We start from the raw sequence: 24,085 nt of genomic DNA, 5'->3' as shown, positions 1-24,085 counted from the left end.
TGGACTGTAAAGGAATGAATTTTCACCAACATCGTTCAGATTCTGTCACATAGGCAGCTAGTGGGATTAGAATGCCTGTAGGTAGTCGAGAGTGTCAGTTTCCTATAATCCATTCCACTAAGTTAAAAGATGAATTTTTTTTCAACCTACGTTTTGAGTCCTCAAGCATCTTATCTGTAGGTGGCAAATACTGGGAAATTCTCTTGGACTACTTCAGCTCTTTTGGTAAAAGAGAGGGGAGGAACTGGAACTAGTAATGCATCAATAAAAGCTTGAATTTTTTTCACCTAATCAAAATTTGATCTTTTTTTAGTGTTGGGTCGGCATGTATCGGAGTCTCAAAATTACATGAGTTTCACTTTAAACTTCCCTACCAGTTGTGTGCTGGCTGCTGGTGACTATCTGTAAATGCTGTCTCCGTGTTTGGCTGTTGCCATTCTGTATTGTATTGCTCACGTGTCCTCAGTTTTGTAAATTGAAATGCTACAAAACAAGAATTGAGCTAAAACCAGCTAGAGGCTGCTCTAATGGGATAATTATTTATTTCCTTTCTGTAAACTGTTAACAACTTGCCTGCTGTAGCAAAGTACCCTTTAAGACATGATAATCTTATTTTTCTAGAGTCACTGATAGCGTAACACTTTATCAGGCTGTCTCACTAATTTGTCTTGCATCGAGGTGGGAGAGACGGGATTTCCTTCCGTGAGAAACTTGAAAGTTTGAATTAAAATTTGAAATTCTTGTGGGCTTTTTATCTGTGCTTTGTATGGATTCTCATCGTCTCCATAACGCTATTTTACGCTTTTGTCATAAAATGGTCGTAAGCATCCTGCTTAAGCGTGGTACGTACCACCCTCTTCCCTCACCGGGGCGTGCCGCTCTGCGCTTCCCGCACGGCTTTTCCACGCAAACCCCACACGCCACCCCCTTTCCCCTCACTGTCCCTTTTTTACCCGTTTTTATGACCTGCCCTTCGGAGGCCGGGGCTGGCCCCTCCCGCCCGCCGCGCCGCCGGAAGGGGCGGGCAGGGCTGGCCGCGGCTGACAAGATGGTGGCCACCAGGCGGGCGGCGGCGCGGCGTCGGGAGCAGGCGGCGCGGCCCGGGGAAGGCAGCCGCAGCCCCTCCGTGCCCGCTGGCGCGGCGGAGGTGAGGGGGGCTGGGAGCGGGCGGCGCGGGCAGCCGGTCGCCACCCGCCGTGCGAGGCGGCGCGGCGGCGGCAGCAGCCATCTTCACGCACACGCGGCCGCCCCACGCGTGCCTCCCCCGGTGTCCGCGGCGGGTGGGCGGTGGAGCCCGACGGCTCCGTGGGGCTCGGTGGCGGCGGCGGCGGGGCAGGGGCAGCAGCGGGCCCGGCTGCCGGGCTGCCCTGCCGGTGCCGCAGCGGCGGCCTGCCGCGGCCTGCCCTGCCGCCGCCTTCACTCGTCAGGGCTGTCAGCCGCTGTGGGTCGCTGAACGCTTAACGTTGCGAGTTAAAGGTTAGGGTGTTGCTTGTTTTTTTTTTTTTTTCCTTTGTACTACAGTTACTATAGTATTTCTCTAGGGCTTTTCCACTCGCGTAAATGCAGATCGTTTATGTAGCGTGGTTTCTGTCGTTCCAACATTGTTCTGTGTTTTGGGAAGATCCTGATGTTGCAGAGTGTTTTTTCTTTCCAAAATTTTGAATTGCTTTCCAGGTGACTTAAAAGCATCGTTAAAGAAGATGCCCCAGATTATACCTGGTGCCGCAGTTGCTGTGAGGCCAGTCTGTTCCTAAGACTGCTGAAATTGGTTATGGAAACCATCTGGGGGCATGTTCTGCCAGTTGCTGGGCTTCAGTGCTTTATAGTTGAGCAAATTTTTGAATGTTTCTGAACAACGCTTCTGGATTGTGACAGCTTGCCAGAACTTTTTAGAATTAGAAGATACTTGTTTATATTCCTTAATTGATGTGTGTGTTTATTATCCTGCCTTAGACCAAAAGGCGGTAGACAAACAGATAAGCAAGGGTTGGTTTGTTAACACTTTTTCCACATAGATAGTGTTATGCAAGGAAACGTAATATGTTGTCAGCTTGATTAGATTTGTTTAAGATTTGTTAGTGATTTGCGTAGCATCCTTTTTATGGGGTTATTTTATTTGTCAATGGCACACCTTTTTCTTTTTTACTCCTTTTCTAGGTGGCATCTGCTGAAATTAGTACTCCTGTGTCTACGAGGACTAGAAGGAGTAGTAAGTCAATTCACAAGCGAGAGGTAGTTCAGGAATCTCAGTTTGAAGAGGTGGAATGTGCAGAAACAAAGTCAGACGTCAGTGATAGCTCAGAGAAGCAAATTACTAGAAATGAGAACACAACTGTTTATTCAGTACAATCAGTTGCTGAACCACAAACTGATGGGGATGTGTCAGAAACAGAATCAAACTGCTCTGCTGTGTCTGGTCTTCAAACGCCTTTGTTTGTAAGAGTAACAAGAAGACGGCAAATTGTAATTCCTTGTCAACCGGATTCTCCTGACAAAAAAAGACGTGACAAGACAGCTTTTCCAAGTAAGTTAAGCAGAATTCTGGATGAAGATGATATCTCTGAAGCTGAGTCTTGTTCCTCTGCTGTTTCTGGTGTCCGGATGCCTAATGTTACCAGAAGTACAAGAAGCAGGCAAAGCAAAAAGAAATTGCAGCCAGATACAGTTCATGAAGCCCAGAGTGAAGATATTTCTGATGCAGAGTCATGCTGCTTGAGTTCTCATATGGAACCGTCCATCACTACCAAACGAGTTACAAGGAGCATGCAAATGAAATCACAAGCAGAAATTACTAAGCAGACTGAGAAAGGAAACAGAATTGTTTCAGAAGATGAGAACTTAATAGAAGACACCATTAAATCTGAGCCAGTAAAGATGTCTGATTCTAGACCTGCTGCAGAACTTGTCTCTGACACAGAAGATGCTTCCTCTGTCACTGAGGATAACAAAGAACCCAGTTCACCTAAAAGCAAATGTTCTTCCAAACCTACAAAAACAACCCGTAGTGACGTGCAAGAAGGGATTTTGAATGATGTAATACCCAGCAGTCTTACAGAAATCAAATTTAGTGACACTGAATCGCCTGGAAAAAAAGCAGGAAAAAATAGACAGTCTGTTGGGGTAGACGATTCAGAGGGAGCGTGTGGACAAATACAAGAACACCACAGTAAAATACTTATGAGGGAGGGGAAATTAAACCATATGAATCTCTCTTTGACTGATTGCATGAGTCCCAAACAATTTTTAGAATCCCAAGAGCAAATAACACCAAATGAAAGTAAAAAAATTCCAGAATGCAAAAGAGCAGATGCTGAGGCAGGTGCACAGCAGTCTTTCACCCACGCTGATAAATTAAGAAAGGGTGAGGAAGCTAGTGCAGTGAGCAGCCCGCAAAAGGATGTAGCTGTTGCACAAAGAACTGATAGCATTGGTAGATGTAGGATGTTTGAAATCAGTGCAGACAGTGGTGAAGACCGAACAGGAGAATATGCTGAGTCTGTATCCCACAGCAGTCAAACATCAAGCAATGGAAATGATTCTGTTGCATTGTTTCTGAGCAAAGATGAAAGTGATGAATCTGAAAATAGTGATGTGGCAGACATAGACACAGTTGAAGAGAATCTGTGTTATAAAGAGGCAGATAAGAGGACTCCTTCCGCCAAGAAATCTTTGAAAAACAGTTCACTGCATGCCGAAGGGCTTTTTGTAATCGATACTGAGCCTGGCATGAGTTCCAGCCAAAAGTATTATCTAGATCAGGTAGACCAAGCTAGTGATGCTGAAAGTACGCATGAAGGCAGTGAAAAAGGTGAAGAATCCTCAGATCTGGAAGAGGCTGAAGAGGAATTGATAGACGAAGATGAGAAAGATGAAGATGATGATTTGTTGAAAAATCAGATTGATGTGTAAGTATCGTTTTGGGAACAAAGAATCTGCATTTCATTCAAGCATATTCATAGGATATGTACATTAAGTGCTAAATGATGCCAAATAAATAAGGGAGCAGTCTCATCACATAAGTCATATTGATATAGAAAGTGGGGTTGCACAGATCATAAAATAAAAATGCAGTCCATAAGTTCAGGGTTTGGGTTTTTTTCAGTTTTGTATATAGCAGAAGAGAACTGGCATGTGGAGGCCTTGTATGTTTTTGGCTTATAAAATGTGATACTGGCTTAAACGGGTCAGGCTGACATAATTGCTTATTCAGGTCACAGTTTTCTTAATAGTTTATTTTTTTAGTTTGGATATAAAGAACAAAATGTCCAGTAAATTCGTTACACATTGCCTAATTAGATTGCGCTTTTTAATCCTAAACAGTTGCATATGCTTTTATGTTTTCAGTTCTTATTGTGCTGTGGGACGGTGACACTTAAAGTGAGATCAGCCCAGCACAGAATCATAGAACAATTTAGGTTCGATGGGATCTCTTGAGCTCTTGTAGTCCAACTCCTGCTAAAATCTTCGTATGCTTCATATGTTTAGAGCATAATACTCTGTTTAGGTTGGATGAATAAGTTTTATTCTTCCGAAAATCTTCAGGAAGGCCAGAGGTCTTGCAAAAACTTAGCCAAGCATTCATTGTAAAGGTATTATAAAAGATTAGTCACAGTTTAATAGGCAGTTGTAAAGGGGTTGTATTAATAAACATTCAAGCTACAATAAATAAATATTGCACTTTTTTTGATATTACCGTATTTCTCCACAATACTTTATAGCTTTTAAGCATTCTTGTCATCAAAAACCTCCTTTTAAGTCATCCATCATTTATTGGTGGATACTTTCCTTTGGATGCCTGAATGAAGTAATGAAAAAATACTAGCATTGAAATGTTTAATAACATTATTCCTAGTACTTTTACACAGACAAGGACTTAAACATTCTGAGGATGAATTCTATTTTCTTCATACTTTTCACTAAGAATTGACAATATTTTTACCACCTCTATGTTTGTGCTTTTGCATTTGTGTTTTTTTTTTTTCTCTTTAGCTAGCAGGCTTCTCAATGTATAGAAGAAGGGTGCTGGTCATGAGTTCTTTTGGCAAGGTTAAACGAATTCAGAATTCAATTTTATAGAAGATAGTAATATCTAAGATAAGAATACAGCATTAGTGTTAATATGAAGGATTTGTGGAAGTGATTCCAAGTGGGAAGAAATTTTTTTTTTCTGTTTATCTGTCTCAGAAGACAGCAGGTGGTTTAGATGCATGCTTGTTACAATATTCTAATCATTAACTATTTCTCTTGTAGCTTACATCTTTCCAGCAGCATAGACCCTGGTTTGAATGTCAAGAAGCTTGGAGGTTTATATATTAGTTTTGATGCAAAAAAACAGAAGCCTAGATCAAGTGTAATTAAACAACTGAAGGAGGAAAAGAAGGACCAGGTAACATGTTTACAATTATGCAGTTATCTGTGACTATAGTAACACAAATATGTTAATTTAATAAGGTTGGCTTACTGGTTTTTAAAGAAGTATCCTGTTTTACGGTTTTCTGAGAACTTCCATTCTTTTTGGCCAAAGTGTAGCTTTACATTTGGTTTTAATGGTAAGAATTTAAATATATGTGACACTTCAGAAACTGAAAAGCAGTGCAAATACCAGCATTATCTTGTAAAATAAAGTTGATTATGCCTGCAGTTTTGCCTGATCGTACATGAGCTGAAGGTCTGCTAACAAGATATTTAGTCCATAGCAAGAATGAATTTCAGTAAATAAATTCTGTATTCTCCCTAATACAGAACTGGCAGTTTTATTTCAAAAGCACCCGTTGAGATAAAGGAAATGTGTTATTTTCATTGAGACTGTTTTCTTAGGCTCATTTGTGATAACACTCTCTATTCTAGAGCATTTGCTATTTCGCTTCTTCCAGAGCTAGCCAACTGCTTTCTGTTGTTGGCCAGGGTTCTGTTTTGAAGATCCCTCCTACTTTTTTTTTGTAGATCAGAGAAGCTCAAGTATTGTATTATAACGCTTGTTTAGATTCTGCATGATTCCTTTAGTAGGTTCTGTAAATACAGTAAAGCAGTAAAATTTATATCTGTGAGATGACTGTCCAACATTAAAAAAAATTCTTACAGCTCTTGCAGAAGAGTATAATAACTCCAGATTTTGAGAAAAAAGAATGTGTCCCACCCTTCAGGGAATCACTCCACCAGCTAAAGAAACAGCGCAGGGTAAGTGAAGAGCCGATAATGCCTGAAATAACAAAACAAGCTTTGGTAGAAAGCCCCATGCTGGAACTGTGTGCGTATAACGGGCCTCACTGGAAGTGGAGCGATGAACTGCAGTTTAGTGTCTTCCTTGAGCCATCCTGTGAGCCACCAGGACAGTGAAGTGAAAGATAATGTGATCAGATGGTACAAATCTGTCATTAATACAGTGATGATAACCTTCTTATTATAAGGGTCATAAAATATGCTTTTTAAAGGTACAGAGCTATGTTCTAAATGCTTTATCCGCTTTTGGAGGGGAGAGTTCCCTGCTTTATCCTGTCCTAATGCTGAATGCAAATTTATTATTCTTGGTATTGCATCCTAGGCAGAGCGAGCAAAAACAACGGGTGATGGTTGGTTTGGTATGAAAGCCCCAGAAATCACAAGTGAACTGAAAAATGACCTTAAAGTTTTGAAGATGAGAGCTTCATTGGACCCTAAGCATTTTTATAAGAAGAATGATAGAGATGGTCTACCCAAGTACTTCCAGGTAAGGAAGCAGCAGAAGGTGGCATGGTACTGCTGAAGTTTTGAACAGCTATTCTTATTCCCTCCCTATTTGTAGGTAACCTCTATGTTGATTTCATTTCATAGCTTAATTATTAAAGTATTTTGATTACTTGGCTGCAGTTTACAACTGCTTAACTCTGTATTACGTACGTGTATATGCTAGGTGTTTTAATTTCAGCTGATTCATAGTACTGAACAAACATCTGTCTTCATCTGTATTCTAAACCCTCAGTGGACGAAGTAACAGCCTTTTTTAACAACTGCATTTATTTGTTTACTAGCTGATACAATTTGAAAGGAGACAGCCAGCTTTGTGATCAGCCAGAATTTCTGCTGCTGTAGCTCTCAGCTTTGTAGTGGTTTGCATAAAGAAAATAATTACTGCAGAAACTGTAGAAATAGGCTTCCATCTACTTACGCCTGTTTGAATAGTTAGCATTCTTGAGGAAATTGTTTTTATTTCTCAAAATATTATCACTTCACTCTCAAGGGTGGGTCTTGCTTTATGTTTCTGGCAGGTCTGTTTTCACACCCTGTATCTCCACTGCTAACCCAAATCATCAGAACTGGCTAACATACTGGTTGCAAATAAATGTGATGCATTCCAGGATGAAGCCCTTGTGTTAGAGCTGGATTAACTGCTGTGTAGCCATCAGCAAAACCACCACAATGACAGAAAGGGGAAAGAGTTAAGATGTGTTGATGCAGCAGTTAGTTCAGTGTTGAACTCAACAGTCTGAAAGCTCAGGCCCTCCTCTGTGCACTAAAAAATGAGACAAAAAGTGACTCTGCCTACAAAACATTGCTTAATTCTTCTGATATTTTGCACTTCTAAGATACCATTCTGATCTTCTCTGTAGGTGTCTTTACATTCGTCGCTGAGGAATAAAAAAAAAAAAAACCAAATAATGGACATCTTGCAGTACAGTAATAATGTTTTCATTTCTCTTTTCTAGGTTGGAACTGTGGTTGATTCGCCCATAGATTTCTACCATAGTCGAATCCCTAAGAAACAAAGGAAGAGAACAATTGTTGAAGAGCTGCTTGCGGATTCTGAGTTTAGAAGGTATTTAAAAACAGTTTTGTAATTCTAATACCCTATGTAAGAGAGGAGTATTTTTAATTAAGTCACTTTTTTGTGGTTTTTATTCAGCTTGTATTTTTTTTTTTTTTATACTTCAAAGAAAACCTTTTAGTCTGTTTTAGCACTCCGGCAGCGCTGCCATGGAGAAGATCTAAGCAACAGAATAATTAGACTGAGACAGCATATTTTTTACATTCATGAAAGGGTTTTATCCAACTCAGGTCATTGCTATTGGCAGCCACTCTTTAAAATAATGTCAGTGTTGAAGAGATAACATATCAGCCCTATTCTGGTTCACTTCTAAAACAAGAGTCTGCACAGGCTTACACCAAAAACCAAGGGCTCTGAATGAGTGATTTATGCCAACACATGCACTCTTTTTTTGGTGTTTAAAGACTGAATATTTTTTCTGGTCGTAATTGGTATAAAAGTGCTGACTGTAATTCTATTAAAGTTGATATGATTTCATTTTATAAGCATGTCAGTCTGTCACCTGTCATAGGAATCAAAATTGCTCTAGAAGTCTGGATTAATTAATGTCTGCCTAACCTACAATTTCTGGAGTGGATCGCTTAGTTGATTCATTTTGATATTGGTTATGACATGATGATAATCTGCACCTCTTTTTTCACATAATGACATGTTTTCTTGGAAGTACATGATTTGGGATTATAAGGTTAATGTTGTCAAGCTTGTAAATTAATTATTAATGTTGGGAAGGCAAGTTAGTATAGCTATTTCTTAACTTGTTTTCTGGCTTGACCTGATTTATAAAGTATTTATTAGAAGCTATTTTTAAAAATTAATGTCTTTGAAATTTCATCAGTTAATTTATGCTGTGGCTAATTGAGGGCTTTAGCCAGATACTTCAGCATTAGTGCAGGTATTTGTCAGGTTTCAGTGTCGCAATTAAAAGCCTCAGTACTGCTTAGCGTGCAGTAATCCGTTGTGGTAATCAGTACAGGTACATAAGAATCTGTATTAGAGGAGCTAGCAACTCGTATTCAGTAAGTATATCCTGTTCATTGTTTAGTATTAATCTCATCTCAGTTTTCGATCTTGAGTAGAGTAAAGTGGATTATCTTGAGTTTGCTGAGAGCGCAGTATAAAAATGGGTGTAATTTGTCCATAGTATTGTCGAAATGGGTGAGTCTTCACACTATGAGCAGTAGCAGTGTTTTAGCAAACTGTCCAGAATGTGATTGCATATGCATTGAAGAACCCCCTGGTTATGCCAAAATTAATGATTCTTCAATCAAATTTACTTCAAAACAAATTTACTTGCATTTATCATTAATTCAAGTGTGATTTCCCTTTACCTATGCATAAATGTATAAAATTAAAGAAATCTGACGCGGAAAACATGAGAGAACTCCGTTTGGCAAATTACATATGTAGAGTGCTTTCCATGTTATCTTTTCCTGAACTTTGATTTACGATGCTTAAAAGTAAATTATCTATTTTGTTCAGATATAATAAAAAGAAGTATCAGGAGATCATGAGTGAAAGAGCAGCTTTTGCAGCAGGGAAGAGGAATCGGAAGAAGAAGAAATTTCGCAATTAAGACTTGAAGAAAAATAACAAGCTGGAAGAACTTATTTGTTATAAAATTTTTTACAGAATGCTTTGGTTGTGGTGTTTTTTTCTTTTTGAAGATTGCAGGTCATGTGCAAATTAAAGTTTAGGGAATTCCTTGTAGTGGGAATTTGGCAGGGAGCTTTATCAAATTATCAAGTATCTAAATTTAAATTAATTTATATTTTAAAATTAAATTTTTATTTAAATTAACGTTTATGTAAAAAGATAATGATATGAAAGCATATTGTTAAATCTGAGCACAAAATCCAACTTCAGGGATTGTGGTCTTTTCAGGCTTCAGTCTTTACATCAATGAATTAGTAAATTCAGTTTAAAGTTATGTGTGTAATTCACCTTGGCGCCCATTATGTGCCAGAACGAATTTTCCCATGTCTTTACAGAGGTGCTGCTGGCCAATTCCGTAATAGAAGGTATTGAGAAATAGTTTGGTTATGAAGGGTTTATTTCAACATTGACCATAACAGGATTGAGAATATCCTGGAATTCAGCATATATACATACATACATATTTATATTAAAATATAAATAATATATATAATTTATAAATTAATATAAACAAATAGTAAATAAGATATAAATTTCATATTGTTTAGTGGATAAAACAATGAAAATATGTATTATTTATATATAAAATTGTAGCATTCAGTCATATGTTGCTTTTATTATTTTTTACCATTTGATAATTGTCTGACGATCTTTCTGAAAATGACTTGGCAGTGGGATCCATTGTCTAGGGTGTAGTGTGCAGACTGTGGTCTTGTAGCTGTCTTGGAATAGTTCTTCAGGTAAATGAATAGAGTGAGTTTGGAAGGCCTCTGATACTGAACCAGAGATGGCTTCAGCACAGTTCTGCTTTAGTGACGGTTCATAACCTTTTGTGATTGTCAGAACTGTTGTGGTGTTTGGTTGGTTTTTAATGACTTGGTTATTTTATTGCTGTTACAATTAGTGTAACTCCGTTACATACTCAGGTAGCAGAAAAGATGGATAATAGAAGAAGTAAAACTGTCACTACATTGTCTTAGGTGGATTGGGTGAGAAAGATTTAGAAGTGATTATCAGAGGACCAGCGGTGTTGATTGTATCCTTATCATATGTGCATTGAATTTTAAAGGCTGCAGATCTTAAACAAGAAGTATGCTCTTGACCAACGTTTAACCATGAAATTTTCTACTACTGAGAATGCAAACTAGTTGGTTTTTTTAACAATTAGCTATTTGCACTGGAGATAGCTAAAATGAAATCAACATCGTGGTATATATTGATCACCAGCTGAAGCTTGAAAGAAATTTTCCCCTGATCCTTTGGAGTTTTTTATATTCTTCTGAAGTTGACCATAATGTTTTGCTACCAGAGACAGCTGGGAATGTAGATTCCTTGAAAAGTCTTCACTGCCTGGAGAGATGAAAGGCATGCAAAGCCAAGTGAATTCATTGGGAAGTATCAAACACGTACAAGTAGAACCACCTGTCCCCAAGTCTCAGATAATGTGCAGATGCTATTCTAATACAATTATATGTATTAGAACATATTAATTATATATTATTATTATTAATAACCCACATTAATTATATGTATACTAATATCTCGATTCTCTGTAAATGGTAAAAAAGCCAATAAAAACAACTATGGTGTCTTGTTCTCTGGATGAGACATGGAAGCACAAAAAAAAAAAAAACTGAACACTGAGGAAAGAAAACAAGGCACCACAGTAATTGCCATTCTGTTGCATCCTGGGATGTTCAAATGCAAGTTTGGAAAAGCAGCTTACAACTCTGAAAGACCTTCAAAGAGAAACAGAAGCTTTGGTGTTACACAGCAAGCAACAACTCGATGTCTGTTGCTCAGGCTGCTCAATAGCTAGTTACAGAAATTACTTCATGTACAACATAGCTAGCGAGGGATTTGTTTTATGCTCTATATCCTTTCCCTTCCTTTGATTTTTCTAATGTCTTCTGTTTTGTTACACACGGTGCCCAGCAAGTGTCCGTGTTCCTCTCTGTGAACCAGAGGTGAGATGTACCAGAGTGTTCGCAGGGTAGTACTTGCAGGCTGTGTTTGCTGGTTTGCCGCTCAGCTATTGCCTGAGCTTGTGCTTCAGCCGCTTTTAGCTAAGGCACTAGTGTTCCTTTCTCAACCACCAATTTTCATAAAAGCATAGGCAGGTAGTATTTTGGACTCCTCTACCTTTCAATTAAATTTGACTGAAATTGACGATATGGTTTAGGTTGCTGGGGAGAGAGTAGAAACAAAATGTACCATGGTATTGCATAAATTATCAGATTTCCGTGAAAATACTCAAATACATAAATTATTTGTGAAACACTAGCATCGTTTGAAAAACTTTGCTTATAAATGTTTCTTCTAATGGTTGTCCAAAATATTTGTGTTAATTTGTAATTTTGCCTTTATTGACAGAAACCATTATTAACAAATTTCTCTGAGATTGAAAGGCAGTAGGTACCATGTTGGGGCTTTTTATATATGCGCTTACTGCTGTTTCGGATGTCACTGGAATGTTTTGTGCAGACAGTAGTAATTTCTTTCTCCTGTTTCTTTATGCTCCCCTTGGTTTTGCCAGTATTCCTTTTGCTTCTTGCCCCTGAGGTGGGGACTGCCCAGTGGTTGTACAGCCCAGTGAGTTCACAGTCCATCTCCGAGATGTTGCAGTCGGAAGGCTCTAATGAAAAAGGATTGGGCTGACAGTGGCCGAGGCATTGCTGGTGTGGTGCCACTAGTAGGCATGGTTAGTTTAGGAACAGAAGGAAAATACCTCTCGCTTTTCTCTGTCATGCTCTCATTGTTCACATTTCTTTTTCCATCTTTTGAGGTCTTTAATCTTTGCAATCAACTTAGTCTCCTTAAAACTTAAGGAAAATTTAATTTTCTTCCTGCTGTTTTCCATGTGATAAAACTGGTTTTGATCTCTTAATTTTTGAGAGGTCCTGTCTTTACCACAGGAGCCTGCCTAGGTAAGTCTTGCTGAGACTTGGAATCCTGCTGTAATGGAGGGTGGAAGGGACCGTGAGACCTTGTCCTGCCCAGCCTCCTGCTTGGAGCAGGGTCAGACCAGGTTGCTCAGGGCTTTACGCAGTCTTGAAATCCTGCAAGGATGGAGACTGCGCATCTCCCAGAGCTCCACTGCTCGACTGTCCTCACAGCAAAGAGGTTCTTCCTATCCAGTCAGATAGAAGGATTATTAGACTGCCTCTTTGCATTTACATTGCTTTCTTTTTTTAATTACTCCATGTCCTGGTTTGAGGACATAAATGCTACTCCATAAATTCGTAGCAAGCAGCATCTGTCCAATTTACATTGCTTGCTAGAATTCTTGAATTTTTTTTCCTGATTCTCTTCATGCATTCTGTGCAACGTTTTCCTCAAAGCCCTCTTCATACAAGTATTTTTTGGATTGTGTTCCTATACTTTTCCACTCGGGTTCGCATTAGAATGTGTTACAGGGCCAGCGTGGTAGGAGAGCCATACCATACGGAGAGTCCCCGTGCTTAACCTCTAGGAAATGCCCTGCTCTCTATTTCTTTTGGACTGTAGCCCTTAACTAACTTCTGCATTTTTAGAGTATTGATTCTGTAAATATTGCTCGCAAGATGCAAACTTGTATATGTAAAAGCCTCTGCCTTCAGATTTTTTGTTTGACTTGGAACTAAGCAACTTTTATGAAGCTGTCCTTAAATAGAAAAAGTATAAAGGGAAATAATATTTGGACTGAAAAGCGTTGCTGGAAGTGACAGACCAAGGAGGAACGTTTTGTCTTCTGCCATTTGATTTAGTTGCATTTTATGAAGTTAATGTAGAGATGTTTTTTCTGCAAATTCTGAGAAAGTTTGATGTTTCTGTAAAGGGTTATATATATTTTATAGCTAGATGGCATTCTTGAGCAGGTTACTGTGCTGCAGAACAGTGATCATCAATGCTCCTGATGGTGTGTTTCGTTTAAATTATGTGTATTTTTCCTTTATCGCTTTTAAATATTACAGTTTGGAAAAGAAGCCGGTCACACATGCAGGATTATAAATAATTTATCAAAACTCCCACAAATTTAATGAAATCATGAATCAGATGAATTTATAATTTAATTAAATCCTGAGCAAAATGAAGGAGGTTTGTTCAGTGCTGCTGCTGCTTTTATTTACTTGGGTTTTTATATTTGATATTTGATTGCTGCTGCTAAAATGGCTCTTTATCCTCTGTCTGTAGGTATGTGTGAGTTAGGAAGAGAAGATGGTATTAATTCAAGTGTGAAATGCTTCAGCGTTGTCTACTGCGTTTTGTCGGCTTGTTCTGTTGCTTGAAAATACCTTTAACCAGGAACGTGTGGTGGGCTGAAGTGAAAAACAGTGTCTTATTTTCCAGTAAAATTGCTTTCCGAAGACTGTCCTGGAAGCCTCACAGCGTGAGGCGGCGGGTTTTTAGGTACTGACGACTCTCCCGGAGCCGTCGCTGTCGCAGGGGTTTGCGCGGTGGCTTTTCTTTTGTGTGGATTCTTAAAAACGGGGGCTGCGTGCGCGAGCTGCCGCCTTCCCGCCGCGGGCTCCGGGCCTGAGGGACGGGGCGGGGCGGAGGGCAGCCCTTCTCCCGCCGGCAGACGGCGGCCCCCCTCGGCCCTCCGCCTTTCTCGCCGGCGGTGAAACACCTCAGCGTCGCCGGGGCCCAGCGGAGATTGGGGCGGAGGCGGCTCCTTAGCCGCCCCGCTCGATGGAAGCCGCTGCCGTTGTCTCCGCCCGCTCCCAGCCATCCCCGCTCTCTCAGGCGCGCCGGGAGGCGGGCCCAGAGCGCCTCGCTGACGGGAGCCGGAGGCCGGGAAGCGCCAGGTCGGCGGAGCGTATTTTTCCGGCGATGAGGTAAGGGACGGGAGAGCAGGGTAAAAAATTTAAGCCAAAAGGGGAGTGAGGAGGAAAGAAAGAGGGGAAAGGGGGAAAAAAGAAAAAAAAAAGGGGAGACACGACTCCGCCGGGACTCGAACCCGGAACCTTTGAATCCCTTCACCCTCTAGAAGTCCAATGCGCTATCCATTGCGCCACGGAGCCACCTGTTGGAGTTTTTGCGCACCGCCCAGAGAGCCTGCGCACGAGACTCCCCTCGGGGGGCGGCGGGAGCCCTCCGCCACGGGCGGGGGCGGCGGGCTCTTCGTTTTCCTTCTTGTTCTTCACCAGCATGAACAGGGTCGGACTTCCAAACCGCTGTTTAAACGAGTGTGGGGCCGCCTCTACGTGCCGCTTGATCGCTGCCCCCGACCGGCTGCCGGGTGCGGCCCACATCTTGCTTTGAAGCGCTCGCTGTAGGGCTACGTCATTATTTCTTGTGAAAGACCGACTTTTTAAAAGTTCATTAGTAATCAATATAAAATATTTGTCGTCATCCCACTTGGGCGTTTTCCGAGTTAATCCTTATGTTTGGGAGAATATAATTATATTCCACAATCGCCTTACGTTGGGGAACTGTTCCTCTAAACAGCCATAAATTTACATAAGCCTTTATAGGGTCTAGTGGGAGGTGTCCCTGCCCATGGCAGCGGGGTTGGAACTAGATGATCTTTATGGTCCCTTCCAACCCGAACCATTCTATGACTCTATTATATGATTGGGTCTTTTTACACAGATGAAGGTGATACATTGATGGATTAGATCAAATGATTTTGCTTTTACAAATATGAACATTACTCACATTGCAGTTATTTATAATGTGCTTTTAACAGCAGTCCAGTTCTGGAGTAAACATGAACATTTCAGGCAAAGCCCCTTTCAGTCATAGCATCAGGGATATGGAAACTACACTGGGTCAGTTCCAAAATTATTTGGAACCAGGTTATTTTAACATTGTTGATTTCCAGCATTGTAGGTTTTTAGGGACAGTTTAAACAAACAGAGGGGTTTTAGTTTGGGTTTTAAACAATAGCATCTGAATTAAAGGAACCTGGAAAACTGTGGTTATGTTTACTGGGCATCCCATGGACCACAGCATGTTGCTGGCTTTCCAGTGCCACATGAGACAACAAAAATACTGTGTGAGAATCTGAAAGACAAGACATAGGTGACCAATAAAAATGTGTCCATCCGATCTCTGCTAGACACTGCAGCAACTTATTGTGAGTCGACAGGTAGAGAAATAGGATGTGGGAATCACACCTGGAAATTAGCGACTGATAATATTTTGGAGACATTAAAAAGCCCCTTGTAAATTGAAAGAACAAAAAAGAAAATAAGTTAGGGATACTGTTCTATTGCGTGACAATATTTTCAATGTGGATGAAAACATTACAGTGGACTTGGATTATTGTTCCAAATACTGTGAATGTCTATTACTAAATCCATTAAAGGGAGTAATGACTGAACTATATCTGTTCTAAAATCACCATAAAACCCTCAGTGGATTTAGTAAAACAAGACTTATCCCTTAAAAACCTGTAACTGTGGTCTGAAACAAGTCTTTGATGTTATTTTTTAAAATCAAGAGTAGGCACATTAGAAACCCCAAAAGCCATGACTATGAGGTTATTCCTTCTTCAACCCTCCCCGAAACTGAATTCTAAGCCCAGGTGAAGCCTATGGCTTTCTGCTACTGGAATGACTCCCCAGCTTGGCTCTCCTGTAGCCACCCTGGCTGGGCTCGGAGAGGGGGCATGGGGCTACCAGGCACCAGGTCACGCTGAGGGGTTCAGGGGAGTGAGCTGTGGCCGGAGCAGGCAGGGCTGGAAGAAGATCTGCTCTGTAGTGCCATTGCCTAGGGTATGCAGTAAAACGTTTTTGTGAGAATCTTGTGTTTCACTTGATAATAATTTAAAAGTATCAGTATCTGTAAGAGTGGAGAAAAACGTGGAAATAAGTGCACCTTAAAATGTGAGGAACCAGGAGGCTAATCAAATCAATGTACAAGCTGATTAGGGTACACAATCTACTAGCATTGCATCAAGGGCTGAGATAACGAGTGTAATGAATAACCAAGGTGACTCGGATAACGAAGGCACACTGGTAGTATGCCCTGTGATTCCCATGAAGTCAGCTAGTGCGCCTGTGGCCAGCAGCAAGCCAAAGCTCACGAGCTGGCTGATTATTAAATAGCTCCTGCAGGGCTGCCCAGAAACTGGGGGGTTACTGGAAAGGTTCAGTAGTTACAGCAAGTACTGTATTGGAGCTAACAAACTCTTGTGGAGCCACAGCAGTTGTAAACACAGACCAAGAATCGCCAAGTTGACAAGATTCAGAGCAGGTCTGATTGAATTTACAATCTCTGGGTCCATACGGTCTTGCCAAAACTGTTCTGTTAGGGAGAGAACTTAGTAGTGCTCCTGGTAAAGGAATGCAAAGAGTGGAGAGTTTAATTTGAGTCCTTAAGGCCCTGAGCTGCATAAAAGAAACAAAACTTTTGTTTTTAAAAACTGAGTTGATCTTCAGAACAATAAGCTTAAATTTATGTTGTGCAACTCAGATAAACCACTTGTAACGGACAAATCTCCATAAACATCTTGTAGTCTTTGAATACCTTGGGCACATTTATTGTGCTGTGAAGTGAGCATCGGTATCTCACTGATGTGATTTGGTAACGTGGTACCTTTGGACACCACAGCACTAAACGGCTGCAGGTAGTGAAGAATAGGAGTTTGCTGTGAGAAGACTAGTTCTGAAGATGTACAGGTAAAGAATCCCGATGCTTAGATGATTATTTCCTCTTACATATTTGTTTTGTTTAGTTGGTTTACACCGGTAGGTAAAGGTTGGCTGTGGGTTCCGTTCATGCAGGAGGACTGACTGGGGAGGTGTTTGGAAGGTTTCCGGAGATATTTCAAGTTATTCACAGAATCACAGAATGATAGATTCAAGTCAGATTTCTTTTTTATTTTGTAAATGTAGTCTCAATGCAAAGTCCACCGTTCCTTTTGGACAGCAGATGGAGCTGCTGCATGAGAAACAGGACAGCTCTCTGTTCGTGAACTAATGAAATGTGGTATGTTAGGCAAAAACAACAGATGAGATTAACCTTTGCTGGCACCTGGACCTGGATGGGTCCTTTGGACTTTCCTTCTTCTGGGAGCAGCTGAAGTCCACTTCTGTTGCACACTGGCTTTCAACTTTGCTCCTCTTCAACTTTATGCTCTGTTTCAGGGAGTAGAAGTTTCTTGGAGTACAGTTGTGCTGGTTTTAGTTACTGGCACATAGAAAATTTTCGTTGAACTCAGCCAGGTGCCATTTTGCTAATTTTAAATAGGAGGAGAAACTGAGGTAGGAATACCTTGACACAAGACTGCAAGTGTATCAACGGCAGGCCAAAAATAGCACTGTCTTATAGCGCTCTTCCATTGATTGGAAAAAAAAAAAATCTAGAAATTATGGAATTAAAGTGTTCTTCGACTTTTTACAACTTGGGTTTCAGCATTAACTTCTGTCACAATGAAGAAAAAAGTGCTATGTACTGTAAATCCAATTAATTTTAGCAAGGTTTGAGCTTCAGTGAATTTATTAAAAAGGCAGTTTCCAAATTTACAGAGCTTCCACAGATGTTTGTTGTGAGTGGCATCATCTTTCCCTGAGAACCTTTATAGTAAATATACTTGTTGAGAGCAAGAGGTCATAGAAGGCTGCAGACAAAGAGGTTGTAATGTGTAGATTACCTAAATAGGACACTTACACAATCTGTACGTTTCAGGTTCTTTTCTTTTTCTCAGTTGAAGTGGGGATTATTACAACACTACTACTGTAATGATTCATCAGTGTAGTGCAGCAAGGGAAAGCACTCTTGGAACTAGTGTGAAAAATGCGGGGATGCGCAGGGCCTGAGGATACTGAAAAGAACGCTTTCAGGGAGGGTTTCTTTCAGTAGTTTACAATTTTTTTATTTATTATTTAGTTAGTTTCTTAACATGAAGATAAATGTTTCATGTTATAGATGGTTTTGCATCTCTGCCTTTTCCTCAGTGGGGGCTGTAATCTCTGTGACTATCAGGGCATTGGAGAATTACCCCTCTTTGTCAGGCTGCCGGCAGGATGACTGCTGTTAAAAACCTCTTCCAATTAATCTTATTTATGGCTGTTGTTGGACTAATATATATTCTGTCCTCTCACGTATATTTGGGTAGGTGGGAGTAATGCCCAAGGGCAGTGTCTTCAGGAGTTGGGGAGACTTGAGCTCAATCATGCCAAATCAGTCCTACAAGGGAGTACAGTGTTAATTCTACAGACAACGTTAATTCTACATGACTCTATTAACAGAGCAGCTGCTGCAGAGCTGCCTGCGAGATGAATACAAGCTTCTGATGTAAAAGTTTGAACCCCTTTCCTCATGTTGCATAAGTAATTTTTTAATAGTAATTTTTAAATACCTGGTGTACATTCCATGAAACGTAGTCATTTTTTTCTGTGATGATGCAATTGGTAAAGACCCTAGGAACTGGCTGAATGGTGTCACTTGCAGTTCATTCTTATTTGCTCAAATTCCTTCTAATACTTTCTTTTGGAATAAAAGTGAAATGATATTTATATTTTCATCATTCATATTTACAGTTTTATTATGTAATGTATTTATCTACCATGCATTTATTATTAATTTCTTACTGATTTATTCTTTATATGTTATTTTATTTCTATATTTGTTGTTACCTTTTCTTCAGAAAGCAAAGTATGTAAATCCAGGTGTTTACAGTGACTTTGTTTTTGTGAGGGTTCTTCCCCATGTTTTTCCTGCTTCCTGAATATGTACATTTGGAGGCCACTCACTGCAATGGTACAGACTACTAGCCAAAGGAACGTTTTTAATAAATGCAGATTATTGCAGTCAGGGTCAAGAGTGCTTTCTTCATACCACAAAAGGATGAAAATCCTGACTACAAGGTGCTTTTTATCCTTAATTCCCATATCCTTTGTGATACTGCTATTGACTGTTTTCACTGAAAACAATTGGAGCATTAGCACCTTGCAGGAGATACTCAACACTTCAGAAATCAATTTCCATAATCACACATACAGGTTTTTTGTTTTTTTTTTTTTTTTCTGGACGATTGAAGTGGCAAATGCATGACAAACATTTACTTCAAGAGTGCTCCCTATTAGTGCGAAACCCATGCAGTCACGTGGAATCTCTGTGAGCACTGCAACAGGACATTGGAAGTGCCAGCTAGTGCCTCTCGCCTAAAGTGGAGTACATCTGACTTCCAGAGAGATGGGAGTCTGTTTCAAGACAATTTCAACGTTTTCTGTTGTTAATTGAATGTGTTTTTTCATCAAGGGATATCAATTTTTCTTTCAGAAATGCGTAAGATTTGTGTCAAACATCCTTTCTTAAAAAGCACCCTTTTTTTGTTATTCTTAAAATCACATTTTATGAGTATTTTTCAGAATTTTGTGCTTGGTTTCCAGTGGGAATTTGCTTTGCAGAATTATTTCTTGCTTGGTTGGTGGGCATTTTCTACTTTGAAATTTTATTTTGAAATTTTCCGTAGCTTAACACAGTGAGAATTAGCTACTAGCATCTTCTCAGTAATGCTATATAGTTCTGCATGTCCCTCATCTTGTATTCCACTGCATTTCAGAAGCGTAACTTTTAATGCATTTCTGTTGCCAAAGGAGAGCCTGTCTGTGTTTTTCTGAAAAGATGTTCTTTTGCTTTTTATCAACATTCCAAGTTTGGTAATATGCCCAAGATTCTCATTTCTCAAACTGTTTTAGTCATGCAGCTCTTTTCAGTGTCCTTTTGTCTACTTTTCTCAGGTGGTATTCTGTGCAAAGTACTCATCTGGGATGCATTTTGAAAGAATTTTCTTAACTACAACTACCCTTCATCTTTGGCCTCCCTGTGCTGGGATTTCGGTTTGTGTTGCAGCTCTTCATTTCTGTTTACCTTAGTTCCACTTTTTGTGTGTGTGCGTGCGTGTGTGAAATCCTAGACACATGATTTCATTCACATTATTTTTCTGTAAACATTTGTTCTTCTTCATCTTAAGGTTGTCTCTTTGGTATTATGAAATTATATCTAATCTCTTTTTATGTTATTTGTAATTTCCAGAGCAAAGAAAGTGATAAGCAACACCTATTTTTGTCTCAAGTTAATCCTCAGTTTACCTTTACTGACAAAGCAGTCTTAAAGACTACATCCTTAAGTTAGTAATTATCAAAGACAAAGTTGACAGTGCAAAGTTTTGTTCTTGTCTTACATTTTGAAATCTAGGTGTAACCATCTGGGCTTTTATTTTTTTAAATTAACATCAAGTCAATGAGTTGTTCCTTTAAAGCTTTTCAGATGCTTCTATGCAGATCATAAGAAGTAGTATGTATCTGTGGTCTAGTGATTTAATCCTGAACTTCTGGATTCTTATTCCAGCCATGCAGCTACCATGCTGTGTGACTGTAGGCAGTCTGCTCCGTTTTCCCTTCTGTAAAGTATAGACAGTAGATGCTTTCTTATTCCACGTGTTGTTGTGCAAGTTAGTCATCTACAAGGTAACTTTGAAATTTTGAGATAAAGCTTCCTCTGGAAATGCCTTATTATTTTATGTACCTTATTTTGTTTGTCACTTTCCCTATAGCAAACCTGAATGGCAAAAGATACCTAATAGAATCTACCCAAGTGGCTTAGCTGCTTTTCAACAAGGTTCCCTTCTCCTTTGTATGGGTTTACTAAATGGGTGACGGAGTTCTCCTGTTGCCTGTTTATTCAGTTGCTTCCTCAGCTCAATTACTTGGTTCTTCATTTTTGTATGAATGAAGCAGTTGTATTGTCCAGATAAACTTGAGACACTGATAAAGCTTATGCTGCCTCTGCCAGAGTTTACTTAGAAAACAAATACTAGAAAACCAACAGCAAGTATACAGATTTGGCCTCAAGACTTCCAAAATAATCGAGAGGAGCAGGACATGTTTCTCTAGCATATGTGCTAAGGTGTAGTATGTTGAGATTATTGATATATAAATTTTGCTCATCATCAAGTATGCAGATTAAAAGCCTGCATTTGTATATACAATTAAAGGATCATGAACGTGAAACAATCAAAAAAAACATCCTTACTGCCTTCTGCACTGTTTAAATGCGGTATTTGCTTTCTCTCCTCACCCATGTGCTCTGGGAACGATGTGCAGCGTTGAAGCACTGGTGCAGTGCAGTCATCTGGTTCAGTGCAGATAACAGGAACGTTTTGTAAGTAAAAACACTGGGTTAACTTCTGCTTTCATTTGAATCATTCTGAACAAAACCAAGCCAGTGGAGTTATTTCAAGGCTATATCATTGTTAGTAAGAGTATATTTTGGCCTGGAGTACCTCGCTTTTTGTAATGGACAGAGTTGGCACAATGCTCACTTTAACAGAGAAAATGCAGGTGATTTTTGCCAGCCTTTCTTTTGAAGATGTCCCTGGTTAATAAATCCAGGCTTTAAGTGTTGTCTTTACCTTCCTTTCAGGGGAAAAAGCTTTTCATCTGCATTGATTGGGACCTCCTCTGAATAGGAAGAGAAATGGCTGCAGACTCTTGTCTCTTTCATGAGGGATACTTTAATATTATGGCATTTATTGCTCTTTTTAAATTTCCCAGAGTGTGGCACTAGTACTGTGTGGACTGTTTTTCTTGACAGATGAAAGTCACTGTGGGGTCAGAGTGTCCTGTCAACTGTTCAGATCACACTGTAACTGTGTCCTTAAGGTTGGCTGTGTGTAGTCAGTGCCATGTCTGGAAAGAGCTTACCAAGCATGTTCTAAAGGGATGAAAAGCTTTTATTCTTGATTAAATTCTGCTTTTCACTCAGTTATGAATCTGAGTGACTGACTCAGCATACCATGTGAATACTGACTCTGATCTAATTGCAGAAACAATACTATTTAAACATTGTGTCCTTTTGCCAGTCTTTTAATTGCAAATATTACACAGGCTGGGAATCTAGCCCAGAATTATATATACACTCATATCCTCCCTCCCCCAACAAGTTTTTACTAGATCTGTTTCAAATGTATGTTGATTTTACTGTACTGGAAATTTTCAGCAAAATTATCCCTCTGTGGATTTTTAGAACCAGCAAATGTGGATTGTATTTTAAAGGTTTATTTGTAAATTTGTTTTATGTACTTGAATATTCACTTAATGGAACTGTATCACAATTTATGAATTTCATTTTTGTAGCTAAACTCAGTGTGCAATATGAGGTAATGGACTGTGTGCCAGGAATTCCCGAATTCTAACCCTGTATTTGTCTTGGCCTTGCAGCGTGGCTTGGCAAGCCATTCACATTTTCTTGTAGCTAAAGTGAGGGTCCTCTCCAACTCAGTGTTCTGTAGAATTTTAGCTCCATAATATTTCTATGGAATTGACTAACTCTTCAGTCAGTACCCATAGCCTTCTAGCCCTATGCTGACATTCTTCATCTTTCTCACTCGTTTACTCCCACTTGGGAAGTGTGAAGGGAGCGTGACTGGGCACCTGACCCTGCACAGGCATAACTGTGCAGAGAAGATGCTCAGCAGCTCATGGTTCACACACATACAGTGGACAGGGAAGATGATGAGGCACCTGTACTACAAAGGAGTTACCTGTGGATACTCCAGCTCCTTTGAATCAAAAGATGTGGCTAACGGGACATCCCTACTGTCTTAGGCCTCTTGCATCCCTACATGCTGTCTGCCAAGTGGGAAGCAAAGCTCATCTTATTTTGCAGGAGATACAGAAACTTCAGATTTACTTCTTGTGAAAATAAGCATTCTCTTTTATACAGGTAGAAACCTGAAATTATTTTTGTAGTAAGCAGTCAGAGAAGACTTCAGATTTTTTTTCTGATCCTACAGTGTAGATCAGAGATGCACAGAAGTAGATTGAATCTTGTGTCAAAGGAGTAAACAGAGACCCTGGGGGTTATCCGTGGGCTAGATATGGATGTGATGAGTGACATGAAGCAGAAGTGGGTCTGTGGTCAGTGTAATAACAGGGGTGACACTTCCACAAAAAGGAATGGTATACCTTTTTGATATTTTATAAGTAGAGTAAATGGGAACAAAGGAGTTTCAGATTCACAGGTGGTTTAAGTGTGAAATATAATTTTCAAATTTTATGTATTATTATTCACAACACCGTCAAAATTCTTGTTTAGAATTTACAATTGTATTACAGCTAGCTGTTTTCTCCATGGATTAGGAAAAATTTTCATGTATTGGTTGAAATGTGTTTACTATATTATAGGTGTTTTTCAAAAATAATATTTTTAATGTCCTTTTTTTTGAAAGATAACTGGAGATTATTTGCTATTTGGTTATTGGTAATGATAGGCAGATGGGGAAGCTGTGATTTTGATTCAGTTTGGGTTGCAGTCTGCTATAAATTCTTCTCTGATTAAAATGTGAGGAAATTCACTTTAACAGAATTAAATTAAAGGCTGCCAGCCAAATGCTTAGTTCTAGTGGTTGCCGTGACCTGAATAGAAAGAACTCAAGCAGCTCTTCATGTGAAAATCATAGAATCATAGAATCATAGGGTTGGAAGGGGCCTCTGGAGATCATCTAGTCCAACCCCCCTGCCAGAGCAGGGTCACCTAGAGCAGGTTACACAGGAACATGTCCAGGCGGGTTTTGAATGTCTCCAGAGTTGGAGACTCCACCACCTCTCTGGGCAGCCTGTTCCAGTGCTCTGCCACCCTCAGGGTAAAGAAGTTCCTCCTCATGTTTAGGTGGAACTTCCTATGTTCAAGTTTGTG

The 24,085-nt window shown here is 39.8% G+C and overlaps 2 protein-coding genes and 1 non-coding gene across 5 annotated transcripts in view; 2 read left to right on the top strand and 1 right to left on the bottom strand.

Moving 5' to 3' along the window:
* The first annotated feature begins 430 nt into the window (after positions 1-430).
* Positions 431-9,432, top strand: DNTTIP2 (deoxynucleotidyltransferase terminal interacting protein 2). Its single transcript, XM_063343017.1, has 7 exons — positions 431-1,147; positions 2,158-3,905; positions 5,251-5,386; positions 6,082-6,177; positions 6,542-6,706; positions 7,683-7,792; positions 9,281-9,432. Exons 1-7 carry the CDS (start codon positions 767-769, stop codon positions 9,372-9,374), a joined length of 2,730 nt encoding a protein of 909 aa, XP_063199087.1. The 5' UTR covers positions 431-766; the 3' UTR covers positions 9,375-9,432.
* Positions 9,433-14,137: 4,705 nt separating this feature from the next.
* BCAR3 (BCAR3 adaptor protein, NSP family member) overlaps positions 14,138-24,085 on the top strand; it is a 113,461-nt gene continuing 103,513 nt past the window's right edge. The window contains exon 1 of one of the 3 annotated variants that reach the window (XM_063343018.1): positions 14,138-14,271. The gene's annotated coding sequence lies outside the window, so the exon portion shown is untranslated. Of the gene's footprint in view, positions 14,272-21,532; positions 21,551-24,085 lie in introns of those variants that run through there. The other 2 variants (XM_063343023.1, XM_063343020.1) reach the window with 2 other exon arrangements.
* Positions 14,373-14,457, bottom strand: TRNAR-UCU (transfer RNA arginine (anticodon UCU)). Its single transcript is given in 2 exon segments — positions 14,373-14,408; positions 14,421-14,457. It is a non-coding gene; the product is annotated as a tRNA-Arg (tRNA).

The sequence above is a fragment of the Chroicocephalus ridibundus genome, chromosome 8 (genome assembly GCF_963924245.1).
Source record: "Chroicocephalus ridibundus chromosome 8, bChrRid1.1, whole genome shotgun sequence".
Lineage (NCBI taxonomy): Eukaryota > Metazoa > Chordata > Aves > Charadriiformes > Laridae > Chroicocephalus > Chroicocephalus ridibundus.
The sequence above is the reverse complement of the archived record's forward strand: the minus strand, read 5'-3'. Positions and strand labels throughout refer to the sequence as shown.